This window comes from Ahaetulla prasina, chromosome 10 (assembly GCF_028640845.1).
Source record: "Ahaetulla prasina isolate Xishuangbanna chromosome 10, ASM2864084v1, whole genome shotgun sequence".
Lineage (NCBI taxonomy): Eukaryota > Metazoa > Chordata > Lepidosauria > Squamata > Colubridae > Ahaetulla > Ahaetulla prasina.
Window position 1 is genome coordinate 13,242,314 of NC_080548.1, and position 18,646 is coordinate 13,260,959.

General features: G+C 46.3%; 1 protein-coding gene across 2 annotated transcripts in view; it reads right to left on the minus strand.

The window, feature by feature from the left end:
- The window catches only part of LOC131204853 (RH-like protein), a 41,787-nt gene that overhangs the window by 14,506 nt on the left and 8,635 nt on the right, over positions 1-18,646 (minus strand). For both annotated transcript variants that reach the window (XM_058196476.1, XM_058196475.1), the window contains exons 4-6: positions 15,672-15,858; positions 8,538-8,688; positions 6,038-6,185 (exon numbers count right to left, since the gene is read on the minus strand). In XM_058196476.1, coding sequence (XP_058052459.1) covers positions 6,038-6,185; positions 8,538-8,688; positions 15,672-15,858 — 486 coding nt within the window. The remainder of the gene's footprint in view (positions 1-6,037; positions 6,186-8,537; positions 8,689-15,671; positions 15,859-18,646) is intronic.

The following is an 18,646-nucleotide window of genomic DNA, read 5'->3' on the forward strand; positions in this document are numbered from 1 at the left end:
ATGATCGATTTTCATCTCAATATACGTCCATACTTAAATCGTCATAACAATAGTATTCCCAACTACAACTTCAAAAAAGCCAATTACGACCTTATAAACAACGATCTTTCATTTCTGGACTGGCAAAATCTATTTGCAACCTGCATAACCACCGAAGACCACTATAGAGTCTTCCTACTTGAGATCAATAGAGTCATTAAACTATATGTACCACAAATGACTACCATGATCAGGAAAAGCAAACTACCCATATCAATAAAAAAGCTTCAATAAAAAAAAAAATCCCTCTGGAGAAGGAACAAAAAAGGCTATGTTGCAAATTTCAAAATCCGCTACAGAAATATATACAACCAAATAAAAACTGAATGCACAAATTACCACACCAAACAAGAAAAGGACCTTCTGCGCATATACCACGTCCATAAAAACAGGCAGAACTTGGATAGCACTGTTGTGGTTAGTTGTTTTAACTTTTCTGCCCATGCCCTGCAGATATCCTTGATGGATTTAGTAACGATTTGTAGAAATAACCGATGCTAGGCCAGTTCAGAAGTTCTTTTACACTTGTTAAATTATCTAATCAATAGTGTGTGTGTGGCTGCTTCACCGGGAAGCTTGTTCATCTGCCAGACGGACTGCTCTGCCTTCTGCGTTATTGGAAGGGAGAATCCCTAGAAGAGCAATGGAAGAGGATCGACTGAAGGAATATGAGACGTTCAGCCTGGAGAAAAGACGATTGTTTGAAGGTGTGATAACCATGTTCAGGTACTTAAAAAGAGAAGCTGCAAAGAAGATATAATAATAATAATAATAATAATAATAATAATAATAATAATAATAATAATAATAATAATAATAATAATAATAATAATAATAATAATAATTTAATTTGTATACCGCCCTTCTCCCGAAGGACTCAGGGCGGTGAACAGGCAGATAAAATATAAATACACACAGTAATTAAACTATTAATTACTATTTGCCTATGGGATCCTACGGTCAATCCCCAACAAGCTTGGAGGAACCGCAGCCCTGGTTATATCTGTAATAATCCTAATAACAATACCATTCACTCACACATCCCACCTAAAAAACTAATTCAAATGCCCAAAAATGTTAAAAAACGTACTCCCCCGTAAAATAACAAAATTTTAAAAACCCATCCAATAAAAATAAAAATCAGGCTAGTCCAGCCATACGAAATAAATACGTTTTAAGTTCGCGGCGAAAGGTCCTAAGGTCAGGTAATTGTCGAAGTCTGAGGGGAAGTTCGTTCCACAGGGTCGGAGCTCCCACAGAGAAGGCCCTCCCCCTGGGGGCCGCCAGTCGACACTGTTTGGCTGACGGCACCCTGAGGAGTCCCTCTCTGTGGGAGCGTACCGGACGATGGGAGATAGAAGCCGGCAGTAGGCGGTCCCGTAGATAGCCCGGTCCTAAGCCATGGAGCGCTTTAAAGGTGGTAACCAATACCTTGAAGCGCACCCGGAAAACAACAGGTAGCCAGTGCAGTCTGCGCAGGATAGGTGTTATGTGGGAGCTCCGAGACGCTCCCTCGATAACCCGCGCAGCCGCGTTCTGAACTAGCTGAAGTCTCCGGGTGCTCTTCAAGGGGAGCCCCATGTAGAGAGCATTGCAGTAGTCCAGGCGAGAGGTAACGAGAGCATGAGTGACTGTGCATAAGGCATCCCGGTCCAGGAAGGCGGATCAGGCGAACCTGATAAAATGCTCTCCTGGAGACGGTTGCCAAATGGTCTTCAAAGGACAACCGACCATCCAGGAGCACGCCCAAGTTGCGTACCTTCTCCATCAGAGCCAATGATTCACCCCCGACAGACAGCCGCATCTGCAGCTGACTGTACCGAGGTGCTGGCATCCACAGCCACTCCGTCTTGGAGGGATTAAGTTTGAGCCTGTTCCTCCCCATCCAGACCCGTACGGCTTCCAAACACCGGGACAGCACTTTGACAGCTTCACTGGGGTGGCCCGGGGTGGAAAAGTACAGCTGGGTGTCATCAGCGTACAGTTGATATCTCACCCCAAAGCCACTGGTGATCTCACCCAGCGGCTTCATATAGGTTTTGAACAGGAGGGGTGAGAGAATCGACCCCTGCGGCACCCCACACATGAGGCACCTTGGAATCGATCTCTGCCCCCCCCGTCAACACCGTCTGCGTCCGGTCAGAGAGGTAGGAGGAGAACCACCGATAAACGGTGCCTCCCACTCCCAACCCCTCCAACCGGCGCAGCAGGATACCATGGTCGATGGTATCAAAAGCCGCTGAGAGGTCTAATAGGACCAGGGCAGAGGAGTAACCCCTATCCCTGGCCCTCCAGAGATCATCCACCAGTGCGACCAAAGCTGTCTCCGTACTGTATCCGGGCCGGAAGCCGGACTGGAACGGGTCTAGATAGACAGCTTCATCCAGGTACTGGGGTAGCTGACATGCCACCACACTCTCTACAACCTTCGCCGTGAAGCGAAGATTGGAGACTGGCCGGTAGTTCCCTAAAACAGCTGGGTCCAGGGAAGGCTTCTTGAGGAGGGGTCTCACCACCGCCTCTTTCAAGGCAGCGGGAAAGACCCCTTCCTGCAAAGAAGCATTTGTAATCCCCTGGAGCCAGCCTCGTGTCACCTCCTGAGTAGCCAGTACTAACCAGGAGGGGCACGGATCCAGTAAACATGTGGTGGCGTTCAGCCTACCCAGCAACCTGTCCATATCCTCGGGAGTCACAGGATCAAAGTCATCCCAAACCACCTCAACAAGACGGGTCTCGGAACCCTCGCCTGGATCTACCCAATTTTGATCCAATCCGTCGATTTTGTTGTATAGATAACCGTTAAACTCCTCGGCACGCCCTTGTAGGGGGTCCTCCCGCCCCTCCTGTTGAAGGAGCGAGCGGGTTACCCGAAACAGGGCGGCCGGGTGGTTATCTGCCGACGCAATGAGGGAGGAAACGTAGGAACGCTTCGCAACCCTCATTGCCACTAGGTAGGTCCTACTATAGGACCTAACTAGTATCCGATCAGCCTCAGAACGGCTGGATCTCCAGACACTCTCTAGGCGTCTTCTCCGGCGCTTCATCTCCCTCAGCTCCTCGGAAAACCAAGGAGCTGGTTGAGACCAATGCTGGGTCAGTGGCCGCAAAGGCACGACACGGTCCAAAGCTCCAGCTGTTCCCAGGCCGCAACTAGTTCTTCAGTCGAGTCGTGGGCCAGGTGCTCGGGAAACGGCCCAAGCTCCGTCAGGAACCTCTCCGGGTCCATCAGGTGCCTGGGACAGAACCAACGCATTGGTTCCGTCTCCCTGCGGTGGTGGGTAACGGTCAGAAAGTCTAGGCGAAGGAGGAAATGATCTGACCATGACAAAGGTTCGACAACTAAATCATTTAAAACCAGATCATTAGACTGGCCAGAGATAAAAATCAAGTCTAGGGTGCCTCCCCCGACGTGAGTAGGGCCGTCAATTAACTGAATCAGGTCCATGGCCGTCATGGAAGCCATGAACTCCTGAGCTGCCGAGGATGCTACGCGGCTGATGGCAAATTGAAATCCCCATGACCAACAGTCTGGGGTTTCAACTGCCAACCCGCCAGCAACTCCAACAGCTCAGGCAGGGCTGTAGTCACGCAGCAAGGAGCCAGGTACGTGATCAACAAGCCCACCTGAGTTCTACGACCCCACTTCACGAAGAGGATTCACACCCAGCTATCTGAGGCACAGTGGTTTCCCTCAGCTCAAGACTCTCCTTAATGATAACCGCCACCCCTCCACCCCTACCCTGGGCCTTCGGGTGATGGAATGCTCGGGAACCTTGTGGGCACATCTCCACTAGGGGAACCCCCCCTTCCGTGGCCAGCCAGGGCTCCGTAATGCCCATAACGTCCATGGTCCCTTCCTGAATAAGATCTGAAATCAGGGGCTTTATTAACCACGGACCGGGCATTACATAGCATCAGCCGGAGGCCCAGGTCCCGATTACCCTGGCCACTCGGGTCACGGGAATTTCTGGGGGGGCGGAGCACGCAATCGCTCGTAAACAGCGAGGGCGAGCCCCCGAAACCTGATGTGGCCCCCCCTTCCATCATATCTGCCTCTCCCACTTACCGTAGTAATAGCTCGACCCTGACAAACTGGAACGACACCCTCGCCATAACCCCAGGACCTATTAAGTTACCGCCGCGAACACATGGTGGACCTAGCCCCCTCCCTGACGGGTTTCCCCCACCCATCCACCCCTACCCTCCCAACCCGAACCCGTCAGTTCCCACCCTCCCCTTAAAATTCCCATTAAAACTCCCCTTAAAAAACCGATTAAAACAGTTAATTAAAAATCTCCTGAGTCTCCTATTTTTGGCATGCCACCTCTCGGGGGTCCAAAACCCATCCTCAAGATGGGCCCTCGATAATGTGGAGGCCAAACCCATGAGAGGGAATCTCGCAGGGCAAGAAGGTCGGCCGCTGTAAATGTTCGCATAACAATAATCTGGTAAACCAAAGGGTTGCGTCCACAAATATGTCATGTCATTGAAATCACGAGAAATGGTGGAAAAGCAGTCCTGGTCGGTCAAGTTGTTCAAGAAGATGGTGTAATACACGGGACAGAAATCGGCTGAAAGAATCCTCGACGACAAAAGAGGTAGACAACGGCCCAAGTGATGGAGAAAGGGCCAGATGATTCGACGGTTATGTGAAAGTAGAGAGTCATCCCCGCTGTCGTCGCCCTCATTACGACGTCAACTGCCATCGGGAAACAATCACCCCCAGAAAACTGTCCAAAGAGACCCAACTGATGGCCAACTGTTTTCCATGGCCATAGGAACCAGGGTCAGAAATAACAAGCAGGTTTAGATTCAGCAACCCAAATCTGTTGTATCTCGCCAGCAGCCAGCAGAGCTGGCAGCAGATTCGGACAGTGAGGAGGTTGGGGAGGAACAGGGGCCAGTCATGGAGTCTGGGGAAGGCTCTGATGAGGGCTCTGCGTCGGAGGCAGAGAGGGGGCCAAGGCCGTCTGACAGTTGTCAGCTGCCTTTGGACATCAGTGAGGCAGATGAACAGCTGGAGCAGCTACTTGTACACTTGTCCTTAGTCTTTTGCAAACACCTGGGTTTCTACAAACAGCCTCTTGAGCAGGGGTGTCAAACTCAAGGCCCGCGGGCCAGATTCGGCCTGCGATGTGGTCAGATCCGGCCAGAGGTGGTATTCAGCAGGTTCTGACCAGTTCTGGAGAACCAGTAGAAGAAATTTTGAGTAGTTGGGAGAACTGGCAAGTACCACCTCTGAGTGGCCCTGACCCCATCTATTCTCTGCCTCCCAAGTCCCAGCTGATTGGGTGGAAATGGGGATTTTACAGTATCCTTCCCCTGGAGTGGGGTGGGAATGGAAATTTTACAGTATCCTTTCCCTGCCACGCCCACCAAGCCACGCCCGCCAAGCCGTACCCACAGAACTGGTAGTAAAAAAAATTGAATCCCACTACTGGATCCGGCCCATGGGGCCATCCTGGTCTACCCAATGCGAAGAGGAAAGATCGGGCCAGCTTGGCTTCAGCCCGGTCTACCCAACGCGAAGAGGAAACATGCCAGCAGTTTGGGGACTGGCGTCAAGCTGGCCACACCCACCCAGTTGGCCACACCCACCCAGCCAGTCACCATCTGCCCACTGCCCCCCCCACCGAGGTCAACCACAGCCCTGATGTGGTCCTCAATGAAATTGAGTTTGACACCCCAGCTGTTCAGGCTCCAAGCGCCAGGGCAATCTCCATTCTGAAAAACGGGCCTGAATCCAGAATGGAAGAGATCTAATGTCCTCCATAAAAGCCAGGAACTGAGTCACCATTACTATCAATACACCTCTCCGCATTAACAGCTAAATTGCCAGAGTCATGCTGAAATAAGAGACAAAAGTCAAATGTCAACCGCTGAGCAATATGTCCTACGCTGGATGTCATGCAGCTGGCCAACGCCGGGCATGCATTCAGTTTCGGCCCCAGGAAGGATTCCATTTGACCTTTTCTCTTGCCTGAAGCAGACTGCTTACCCAGCACAGCAAACATATCCGAGATGGGCCTGGATCTTTCCTTCTCGACTTTCTGACTCAGCGAGGAGTGGTAGAGCATCCAGGAGACCATTAAGCCGAAGTAGGCCCCAAATAAGTGGGCGTGCATCACGCTGACGTGGCTCTGGATCTGTGGAAAAGCAAAAGCAGTCGCCATTTCTTAGGTAGTCAAGATGGAAGGTGGTTTCTACGTGTCAGCCTGCAGTGATTGAATATAAGGGAGGAAAACCTCTGAAGGGGGTGATTAATACAGCTCAGCTGTCTGGAACCCGCACTGCATATCGGACATTAATATAATTGAATGAATCCAGAGATATTTCACGAGAAGAGTCCTCCATTCCTCCGCTCGCAACAAAATACCTGATGCCACCAGACTCGAAATTTTGGGCTTAGACAACTTAGAACTTCGCCGTCTTCAGTTTGACCTAAGCATAGAACATGCTACAGTGTCCTACTGTCAATGACTACTTCAGCTTCAACCAAAACAATACAAGAGCACACAATAGATACAAACTCAAGGTAAACCGCTCCAAACTTGATTGCAGAAAATACGACTTCAGTAACAGAGTTGTCAATGCACTACCTGACTCTGTGATTTCTTCCCCAAATCCCCAAAATTATAACCTTAGACTGGCTACTGTAGACCTCACCCTGTCCCTAAGAGGTCTGTAAGGGGCGTGCATAAGCGCACCAGTGTACCTACCGTCCCTGTCATAATGTTTTCTTTACATGTATTTATAATTATGTTTACACTGGTATCTCTCATAAAATACATGCTTGACGAAATAAATAATAAATAAATAAATAATCTTTCTTTTTTTGGAATTGCTCCCCTGGGTATTTTAAATTAATTCTCTGCTACACTATTTTTGAACCTCAGCACCTTTTAGCCCTCTGGACTTCAACTCCAGAATCCAACGGCGTCCATCCAATGACTGACTGGGGAATTCTGGGAGTTGAAGTCCACACCCCTATAAACGTGATTAGATTACAAAAACATTGGTGTATCCTGTTGTGCAGGGGGTCTCCAATCTTGGCCAGTTTAAGACTTGTGGACTTCAACTCCCAGAATTCCTCAGACAGCTTTGCCCAATCGCTGAGGCAAAGCTGGCTGAGGAATTCTGGGAGTTGAAGTCCACAAGTCTTAAAGTTGCTTTGCTGGCTGAGGAATTCTGGGAGTTGAAGTCCACAGGACTTAAAGCTGCTGAGTTGAACAAAGACAACACTAAGTCATCAATTACGGTTTGTAGTCCACCCTGGCTGGCTCCTACAACATGCTAAATCACACCAAGAGAATTTTTTTCTTATTAGTACAAGATCCCTGCGCTTATAACTTTGATTTTTTGGGGAGGGGGAAAACACACACAAAAAAAGAAACTGAAAATCTTCCATATCTATAATAAAAGGTGAGAGTGTGAAAGCTCCAGCTAGCCAGCCAAGCAATCCCTTCCACGTCCAGGATATGCCTTCCTTCTGCCCTTTCCAAAAATATGCAAGTGTTGAAAGATAAAGGCATTTAAACTGCAATTCCACTATTCCTGCTCTCTGATTATAAACTGTAGCTCACAGCTTACAAATTACAATACAGGTAGCCCTCGACTTATGACAGTTCATTTAGTGACCGTTTGACGTTACAATGGCACTGAAAAAAGCGACTTACGACCATTTTTCACACTTATGACCATTGCAGCCTCCCCATGGTCACGTGATTTACATTCAGATGCTTGACAACCGACTCAGGTTTATGACGGTTATAGTGTCCCGGAGTCATGTGATCCCCTTTTGCAACCTTCTGACAAACAAAGTCAATGGGGAATCCAGATTCATTTAACAACCAGGTTACCAATTTAAAACTTGCAGTGATTCACTTAAACACATGTGGTGAGAGAAGTTGTAAAATGGGGCAAAAGTCACTTAACAAATGTCTCCCTTATAAATTTTGGGCTCAATTGTGGTCGTAAGTTGAGGACTACCTGTATCCTGTTCACACTGTACGCAAAGTCAAAATCAAGTTGCCCACATGATAGATTAACCTGACCAGTCACTTATGTTATATGTTATAAAGTAGTGTGAAGTGTGAAGTAGTCCAGGGGTCTCCAACCTTGGCAACTTTAAGACTTGTGGATTTCAATTCCCAGAGTTCCTCAGCCAGAGAATTCTGGGAGTTGAAGTCCACAAGTCTTAAAAGTTGCTAAGGCTGGAGACCCCTGAACTTGGCCACTGATTTAAATGCATTCTGCCCAGTGGTGGGTTTCAAAATTTTTTACTACCAGTTTTGTGGGTGTGGCTTGGTGGGCGTGGCATTGCTTGGTGGCAGGGGAAGGTTACTGCAAAATCCCCATTTCTTCCCGATCAGCTGGGACTCGGGAGGCAGAGAAGAGATGGGGATGGGGCCAGTCAGAATTTTTACTACCGGTTCTCCAGAACTGGTTAGAACTTGCTGAAACCCACCTCTGATTCTGTCAAAGGGACAGCTTTGTACCTGCAAAAGATTCACAGCCATCCATCTGTTGACGGTGAAGACGGTCACTTCCATCACAGCCATCCAGATCAACTGCATGAGATTGGCTTTGCCAAGTATTGCGCCTGTTGAAATCAACACTGTGGTGATGCTCATAATGGCAGTTAAAATGCTGGTGAGAAGAGAGAGAGAGAGACAAAAAAAACCAACAGGATGTTATGAGATGATGAGATTCTTTTCCAATCAGATCTAGAGAGTTTTCTGCTTTCCCTATGGCGGTTTTCTCAATGAATGGAATGGAATAGAATAGAATAGAATAGAATAGAATAGAATAGAATAGAATAGAATAGAATAGAATAGAATAGAATAGAATAGAATAACAGAGTTGGACGGGACCTTGGAGGTCTTCTAGTCCAGGGGTCTCCAACCTTAGCAACTTTAAGACTTGTGGACTTCAACTCCCAGAATTCCTCAGTCAGCAGAAAAGCTGGCTGAGGAACTCTAGGAGTTGAACTCCACAAGTCTTAAAATTGCCAAGATTGGAGACCCCTGTTCTAGCCCAACCCCCTGCTTAGGCAGAAAACCCTATACCATTTCAGACAGATGGTTATCCAACATCTTCTTAAAAATTTCCGGTGTTGGAGCATTCACTTCTGCAGGCAAGTTGTTCCACTGAGTAATTGTTCTAACTGTCAGGAAATGTCTCCTTAGTTCTAAGTTGCTTCTTTCTTTGACCAGTTTCCACCCATTGCTTCTTGTCCTGCCTTCAGGTGCTTTGGAGAATAGCTTGACTCCCTCTTCTTTTGTGGCAACCCCTGAGATATTGGAACACTGCTATCATGTCTCCCCTAGTCCTTCTTTTCATTCAACTAGACATACCCAGTTCCTGCAACCGTTCTTCATGTGTTTTAGACTCCAGTCCCCTAATCATCTTTGTTGCTCTTCTCTGCACTCTTTCTAGAGTCTCACTCAATGAGTGTGCATGGTGAGTGCTTTTAAGACAATGTTTCTCAACCTGGGCAACTTTAACCTGCGTGGACTTCAGCTCCCAGAATTCTCCAGCCACGGGAATTCTGGGAGTTGACGTCCACACAGTTTAAAGGTGCCCAGATTGAGAAACGTTGCCTTAAGCTAACACATTTCCTTAGATGTATATTTACAGAATTAAGAGCCCTAATAACACAACTCTTACATACATTGCAAACCCATGATAGTCCTGTAACTACAAGAAATCAATAAATCCCTACATTGGTGTAACGAATGTCACAGTGTCCCTGATCAATCAGAACACTTTTTTTTCCAAAAACGACTACTTAATTGAAAGAACAACAACAAAAGTTTGCAAACACTGCTAAGCCGGATGTAAAAAAGAATTTTGTATCTGGAGGAATATTGTTCCCGCAATGCTAGGGGGGAAATGTTAAAAATGGCTTGGCATAAGTATGTAACACCCTCTGCCATCATTGCTCCAATCCACAAGCAGCCCTCACCTCATTCCAGATCTTACATTTGGTTCTTGACCGTGAAAGAGCTCATTTTGTCTTATGATGCCTAAGACGAGATCATTAAAAGGAGTTTAAAAAAAAGAACAATTTATATGCATTGTGGGTATTGTTTTGAACAGAGAGGAATTTGACTCATTTTTTTAAAAAAAGGCGTCAAAAAGAGGTTTATGCTACTGGTGAGATGCAAATAGTAGCAGATGCCTTCACGGTGATGTGCACATACATTAATCCGCTCACCCACACCTTCTGGGGCAAATGCATGAGTGTGCATAGCAGGGGTGAAATGCTCTTGGTTCGGACCGGATCACCCGATCCAGTAGCGATGGCTTTTAAAAGCATTTTTTTACAACCTCTTCGGCTCCTCTGACGATCCCAGCTGAGTTGCCTGATCATCAGAGGCTTTTTTTTTCTTTTAAAGGCAAAAAAAATGCTTTTAAAAGAAACGAAAAGCCTCTGACGAACAGACAATTCAGCTGGGATCGTCAGAGGAGCCTATTAAAAGCATTTTTTACAACCTCTTCAGCCGAAGAAGTGGTAGAAAAAATGCTTTTAAAAGTTAAAAAAAAAAGTTGGCCACACCCACCCAGTCACATTACCCCCTCCCACCAAGCCACGCCCACAGAACCGGTAGTAACAAATTTCACCACTGCTGCATGGGGACAGAAGCGCCATCTGTCAGGGAAGAAGATGGACTGCATAATTAAAAGGGAGACAGGGTCATTAATTTTGAAATCATAAATAGAATGGGCATCTGTGCAAAGCTAATATTTAATCAGACCTAGCGCCTCTTGTGTTCAACGGTTTGGAAGGAAGCCATCCTTTGGAGGGGGGGGTGTATGGAAAAACAGGGATGGCCTTGGCAGAGGGGCAGTTAGATGCACAGGAACTCACGGTGGCAGTTGACGGTGGGATTCCTCCCAGGGATGCCCACAGGGAGTGGGGGGTCACAAAATCAAGATGGGGGCTACAGCCATGCAACTGAAACCCATAGGCATAAAAGAAGGGTTACGGATGTAAAAGAGAGTAGGCTTCAATCATGTGGTGGTGGCTATTATCAGGGGTGAAATTCAAAAATTTTTCCCTACCGGTTCTGTGGGCATGGCTTGGTGGGCGTGGCAGGGGAAGGAGATTGCAAAATCAGGGGTGAAATCCATTTTTTTTTACTACCGGTTTTGGGAGGAGTGTTGGCTTGGTGGGTGTGGTGTGGCTTGGTAGGTGTGGCAGGGGAAGGATACTGCAAAATCCCCGTTCCCACCCCACTCCAGGGGAAGGATACTGCAAAATCTCCATTCCCATCCCACTCTGGGACCAGCCAGAGGTGGTATTTGCCAGTTCTCCGAACTACTCAGAATTTCTGCTACCAGTTCTCCAGAACCTGTCAGAACTTGATGGACTTCACCCCTGGTTATTATCCTTTTCTAACCGTCCCCTTTCTACCTCCTGTTTCTCCCCCCAAACTGGATACCTCTAACATCTCAATTAATCCCAAAAAGTCCAACCAGCTTCTCTGGGTGTCCTTGATTGATAAAGTAAAGGTAAAGATTTTCCCTGTCCAGGCGTGTCCGATTCTAGAGGGCAGCACTCATCTCTGTTTCTTAACTAAGGGAGCCAACATTGTCGAAAAACATTTCCAGGGTCATGTGGCCAGCATGACTGTACGCTGAGGCGCATGGAACGCTGTGACTTTCCCACCAAAGTGGTACCTATTTACCTACTTGCATGTGTATGCTGTCAAACTACTAGGTATACAAGAGCTGGGGCAAGTAATTGGCGCTCACCTCATCACGCAGCGTTCTAGGCTCTCGAACCCTAGGCGGTCAGCTTTTCAACTGGTCTGTATTCCTACAGGTTTCCTTGATTTGTATTCATCCATAAATCTATTTTGTCTCTCTAGCCCTCATTTTGTTTTGTTTCTTTAACCCCTCTTAAAATGTGCGCTTCTACAGGAAGTTTGAAATATATTTATAGTTAATGCACATGTCTTTAAACACATTGTGCTGACTCTCTTCAGAGCTGATAACTGAAGAAAATGGACAGTTTGAGAAGGAATAGAAGGTAAGAGGTTGCTAAATACTGATTTTTACCTATCAGGATTCTGCAAGTTGAAATCTCCAGCTGACAACGATTAAATGCTGAAGCCTTCTATCTCTTCCTGCTAATCCCGCTGCAATTTTAAACTCAACAGAAGTCCCACTTGTCTGAGGGGGGCTTATATTCAGAACAAGTAGGTTGTTTAGACCAGGGTCTCCAACCTTGGCAACTTTAAGACTTGTGGACTTCAACTCGGAGCAAAGCTGGCTGATGAACTCTGAGAGTTGAAGTCCACAAGTCTTAAAGTTGCCAAGGTTGGAGACCCCTGGTTTAGACGTTCCTACAGAAATACTGTAAACTGGAGGCCACACTCATCCTGCTGTTATGTAAGATCCCACCTAGCCTTGTTGCCGCTGCTACAGCTTTCCCCAAATTTGGAAATATTGTGTTTATTTTAGAAATGTGACTCAGTGAAACACGGGGGAGAATGCAGATTGGCTCGGTCTGTGATGTAATGTTTTCAAACAAAAATTCAACAAGGTGTTTGCTCAATATAAAACATTAACTGAAGTTAGCATTTCTCTATATGTGTATAGAGTGTTAAAAGAGGGATGCGGTGGCTCAGTGGCTAAGAGGCTGAGCTTGTCGATCGAAAGATCGGCAGTTCAGCGGTTTGAATCCCTAATGCCGCATAATGGGGTGAGCTCCCGTTCCTTGTCCCAGCTTCTGCCAACCTAGCAGTTCAAAAGCACGTAAAAAATGCAAGCAGAAAAATAGGGACCACCTTTGGTGGGAAGGGAACAGTGTTCCGTGCGCCTTTGGCATTTAGTCATGCCAACCACATGACCACGGAGACGTCTTTGGACAGCGCTGGCTCTTCGGCTTTGAAACGGAGATGAGCACCGCCCGCTAGAGTTGGGAACGACTAGCACATATGTGCGAGGGAAACTTTTACCTTTATATGTATACACGATAACTTTAATAGCTACAATTAAATTCCATGTTTGCTGTGAATACATTGGCGTGTTAACTTGAATACTGCTCGTTACGCTTTAAAAATACCCTTGCCAGATACTTTTATAGAAGATACTCAAGCTTAGCACTGTATTTGTCAAGATCAAATTTACTAAGAGTCAGATGCAATTAATTTCCCAAGATTATTCTCTAGACCAGGGGTCTCCAATCTTGGCAGCTTTAAGCCTGGTGGACTTCAACTCCCAGAATTCCCCAGCTGGCTGAGGAATTCTGGGAGTTGAAGTCCACCAGGCTTAAAGCTGCCAAGGTTGGAGACCCCTAGTATAGACTGACTGGCTCCTTTGCCTTCAGTAACTAGTAATAGCAACAGAGTTGGAAGAGACCTTGGAGGTCATGTAGTCCAACCCCCTGCTCACGCAGGAGACCTATACTAGGGATTTGAACTGCCGAACTGCCAACCTTTCCAATCGATGACCACATGGGAGGAAGAGGGGAGCTTCAAAAAAAAGTCAAGATGATGACAGGCAGCAGGGTTTGATTGCATGATTGTGGCCACCATCTAGGATTTTTTTTTTAATCCCCCACAAACACCTTTGCTGGGAGATGAATCAGAGCAAATCTCTTTCCTTACTCGAGCTATTGAGGACAGCAAATGGCTTGCAAGAAACCAAAGACATGACATCAAATCAAGTTCTCTCCAACACCATCCTCCGTTCTATATCTGCATTAAGCATTTCAGATTCAATCCTTGATCATGGTTACATTCACTATCTGTGATGGAATGTAATCCAGAGTCCCAGGAGGGCAAAGAGACCAGTGGATCTTGGAATAGCTGGCCGTCAAGAAGAAGGCAAAGACAGACTCTCCCTAGCAATTCACAGAATACATCTAATAGTTATGCAGATAGTTGCTTCCACCTAGCAAGATTTCCGTTAAGCAAGCAAGAATGACACCTGGAGTTACTTACTTCTGTGCAGTTTCTTGTGTTCACCTATTGATGGAAATCTTGCCGGCCTAAAGCAACTACCATATTCTTGGGAGTATAAGACATACTTTTTACCCTGAAAAAGGGGGTGAAAATCTGGGTGTGTCTTATAGTCTGAATGTAGCCCCACTCAGCCTCTGAAATGGAGGTTTGAGAGGCTGGAAAAAAGCCTCTGAAACCTCCGTTTGAGAGGCTAGAAAAAAAGCCTCTGAAACCTCCGTTTGAGAGGCTGGAAAAAAAGCCTCTGAAACCTCCATTTCAGAGGTTGGGAAAAAGGCAAGGCACAGAGCTCATAACCAACGAACCTGTTGCTAAAGTTCATTTCTGAGAACAGCTGATTGAGGGTGTTCTGGGAGGCCGATCCACCCCCAATCAGCTTTTTTCTTGTTTTCCTCCCCAAAAACTAAGGTGCATCTTATACTCCGGTAGGCCTTATAGTCCGAAAAATGCGGATATCTGCATAGCTATCAGATGAACTCTGTGGGTTGTTAGGGACGGTCTGCCTGCATCCTCTTCCTGCCTGCCAGACATTATAAAATTCACTGTCTCTTTGCCCTCCAGGAAAGGGCCCTTCCCTCCTGCGATTCTGGACTAATATTCTAGCAGTGGTGGCTTGCCTCCCGGTTCAGACCGGTTCTATAGAACCGTTAGTAAACCCGGCAGGAGGCTCCGCCCACTGACCTGAGCGTCATCAAAAGCGATTTGCGCATGTACAGAAGAGCGCAGGCATGATGCGAACCGGTAGTAAAGCAACCCACCCCTGCATTCTACCACATCATTCTTATAACACTGATCTTTCTTGACATCCAAGCCAGGAGTATCTACAAAATATAAAGAAGGAAAAATCAAGATAGTGGTTGCAACTGTGATATTGGAGCTCTGCCTGGTTTTTTATGTATGTTACACATTAACAAACAGGTGGAGCTTTGATTGTACTGTTACAGCCATTTTTTAACCTTTTTTAAAAAAACTTTTTTACCATTCCCTGTCGACAATGATCATGAACAGGAAACCTGCCGGAATTCTCATCTATTGTAAATTAACTGGCTCAGCTGCAGAACACAGAAAGCAATACACAAGGTGTATTCTCCAGACCTGATTCTAGAATAGTGCAAAGAACAGCATGTGGAAGTTCCCACTGAGATCATTGGGTTTTGTTTTTAATTAGATTTTTATCCTGCTTTTATAGGTAACTCAAGGCAGGACACGGTGGCTCAGTGGCTAAGATGCTGAGCTTGTTGATCAAAAGGTCGGAGTTCAGTGGTTCGAATCCCTAGTGCCGCTTAACAGGGTGAGCTCCCATTACTTGTCCCAGCTTCTGCCAACCTAGCAGTTCGAAAGCACATAAAAAATGCAAGTAGAAAAATAGGGACCACCTTTGGTGGGAAGGTAACAGCATTCCATGCGCCTTTGATGTTTAGTCATGCCGGCCACATGACCACGGAGACAGCGCTGGCTCTTCGGCTATGGAACGGAGATGAGCACTGCCCCCTAGAGTCAGGAACGACGAGCACATATGTGCGAGGGGAACCTTTACCTTTACCTTACAAGGCAGTGAATGTAGCCAATGCTCCTTTCTCCCATTTTCCCTTAACCCTATGAGATGAGGTGGACAGAATTCCTAGCAGAGAACCAGGCTCTGTAACTATTGACCTCTACCTTTGCAGATTTATTCTGATTTTCCCGGCTGAGAAGTGAAAGAGGAATCCGTCGAGAAGCACAGCCCACTGTACTCCGAGGGCAGCGAGGAGAAGGTTGAATCCGATGCTGCTGAAGCCGTATCTCTGCAGGAAGGCCAGAAAATAGGCGAACCCAAAAATCACCATGAGGTTGACATCTTGAAATACTGTAGGGAACACAGAACACCTGTGTCAAGGAGAGCTGGGGAACACACACACCCAATCCAAGAGACCCAGCTGTAATTGCCACATCATATTGAGTCTTCCTGTGATTTTTTTAGTTTATTTTATTTTGTCAATTATATATAAGATCACAGGTAAAAGTATAAACATAATTTGGATACATGAAAAGAGTAAGTGTTGTGATCCAGGCCCCAGTAGGTAGTAGGAAACTCAGTCAGTGTAAAAACAAACAAACTTTATTTGAACAGCTGAGAATTACTTCATTCTCAGCTAGTTAAATTAAAGCAAATTCCTCCCAACACAAATTCCTCAGTCCTATCACCAACCTTGGTCCAATTAGGCAAACAGCCAAAGGCCTTTCTTGGCAAACGTTCAAAAGACACAGATGCAAAATAAATATAACAAGACGAAGCTATCAACATTTTCCGGCAAAGAGCCCAAACATTGTGGCTGGTCCTTTAAGCCTTATGGGAGGGGCCAATCATCTCTTGGCCCTACTCCTGAGTCATCCTCTTTGCTTGAGCTGCTCTTGCCTTCTGGCAACTCTTCTCATGTGTGCATTAGGAACAGGCTCCTCCTGTTCCTCTGCCTCAGTCTCTGGAGGCTCTGGAGTCCGCACCTCATTCCCCAATGGCCCTGGCCCCACCTCAGCCTCCGACGCAGAGCCCTCATCCCCAGCCTCCAGGGCCTTCCCCAGCCTCCAGGACTGGCCCATGCTCTTCCTCAGCCTCATCTGTCCAACTCTGTTGCCAGCTCCGAAGGCTGCTGGCAGACCACAACAGTAAGTAAAAAGGAATATTAGGACAGGGATGGTGGGCACGCAGGTGCACTTATGCACGCCCTTTACAGACCTCTTAGGAATGGGGTGAGGACAACAGTAGACAGTTTAAGGTTAAAGTTTTGGGGGTTTGGGGAAGAAACTACAGAGTCAGGACTGCATTCCAGGCATTGACCACTCTGTTGCTGAAGTCGTATTTTCTGCAATCGAGTTTGGAGTGGTTTAACTTGAGTTTGTATCTATTGTGTGCTCGTGTATTGTTGTGGTTGAAGCTGAAGTAGTCATTGACAGTTAGGACATGTGGTAGATAATTTTATGTACTATGATTTGTTTGGCTTCAACTCAGCTTGCTGCGTAATCCGAGCCATAGCAGTTTATTCACAAATCATGGCTTACAGGGGAGGTTCACAGGTCATAAAGGGGCCATCATTCCTCACCTGTGGCTCAGAACAGGGGTCTCCAACCTTGGCAACTTTAAGACTTGTGGACTTCAACTCCACAAGCAAAGCTGGCTGAGGAACTCTGGGAGTTGAAGTCCACAAGTCTTAAAAGTTGCCAAGGTTGGAGAGCCCTGGCTTAAGAGTGAGGTGCATCAATCCAATCACTGATTGGTGTTCTCTGTCAACTGGATCTTAAACCAAGGGAGACATGGATTTTGAAGCTTTGGATCCTAGGCACCCCATGGAATGGGTAGAAGTGGCCTGCCTATGCACATACTGTATATGTTCAGGAAAGACAAGGAACATGCTTCTCTCTGTCCTTTAATGTATGCACACATTTATAAAAACATACACATCACTCACTCCCATACCCCTTTCTTCATTCCAAAAAAGAAGGCTCTGTGCTATAAGCCACAATGTGCTACAGCTAGTGGTGGGATCCAGCCAGTTCGCACCACTTCAGGAGAACCGGTTGTTAATTTTCTGAGTAGTTTGGCAAACTGGTTGTTGGAAGAAATCATTAGGGCTGAGAACCGGTTGTTAAATTACTTGAATCCTACCACTGGCTATAGCCATGATTCATGCAGATCACAGTGGCCCAATTTGCATGTAATGCTAAGCCATAAAACATGGTTCTCCAACTGCAATGGGAAGAGTTCAAAACTTTCATTAAGTGTTTGCTTAACTTCGGCAACTTCCAGAGGCCTGAACTTTTATTTATTTAAAAAAAATTATATAGCCGCCCATCTGACAACTAACTTCTTAGGAAGGAGTTGAAAGGGTAATTCTGTGTGGAGAGATTCAGGTGTTTGGAAGTTGCCAGGACTGGGAAATTTTATTCAAACCAGACAAACCACATCACAGCTATCTATCAAATGGCTTTTGCTAAGTATGACTTTTATGGAAAGAGTGAAGATAAGCCTTTCTAGAAGCTGTCTTCCCCAGAAATCCTGCTGCTGCTGCTGCTGCTACTACTATGGAGAATCTCTGTAGACATTTACTATTGCATGTAATCCTCAATTTATGGCCCATAAATGAGCCCAAAATTTATGTTGTTAAGTGAGAAAGTTGTTCAGTGAGTTTTGCTCCATTTTACCACTTTCCTTGCCACATTTATTAAGTGAATCACTGCAGTTGTTAAATTAGTAACGCCGTTGTTAAGTGAATCTGGCGTCCCCATTGACTTTGCTTGTCAGAAGTTCACCAAAGGTGATCACATGACCCCCAGGACGCCGCAACCATCATAAATACGAACCAGTTGTCAAGCATCCGAATGTAAATCGCATGACCATGGGGATGCTGCAATGGTCCTAAGTGTGAAAAATGGTCACAAGACACTTTTTTCAGTGCAACTTTGAATGGTCTCTAAATAAACTGTGGTAAGTTGAGGGCTATCTGTACTATCCCAAAGGATCAGAGGATCAAAGGATCTTCAGAGCTAAAGAAGCTTTTTGGATGAGAAGCGAAACAAAACCAGAAAGTCCAGTTGTTTCTTGAAAAAAGCACCTTTCGGGACAACCATGACCTGGATGACTGAGAATCTCCATAGATACT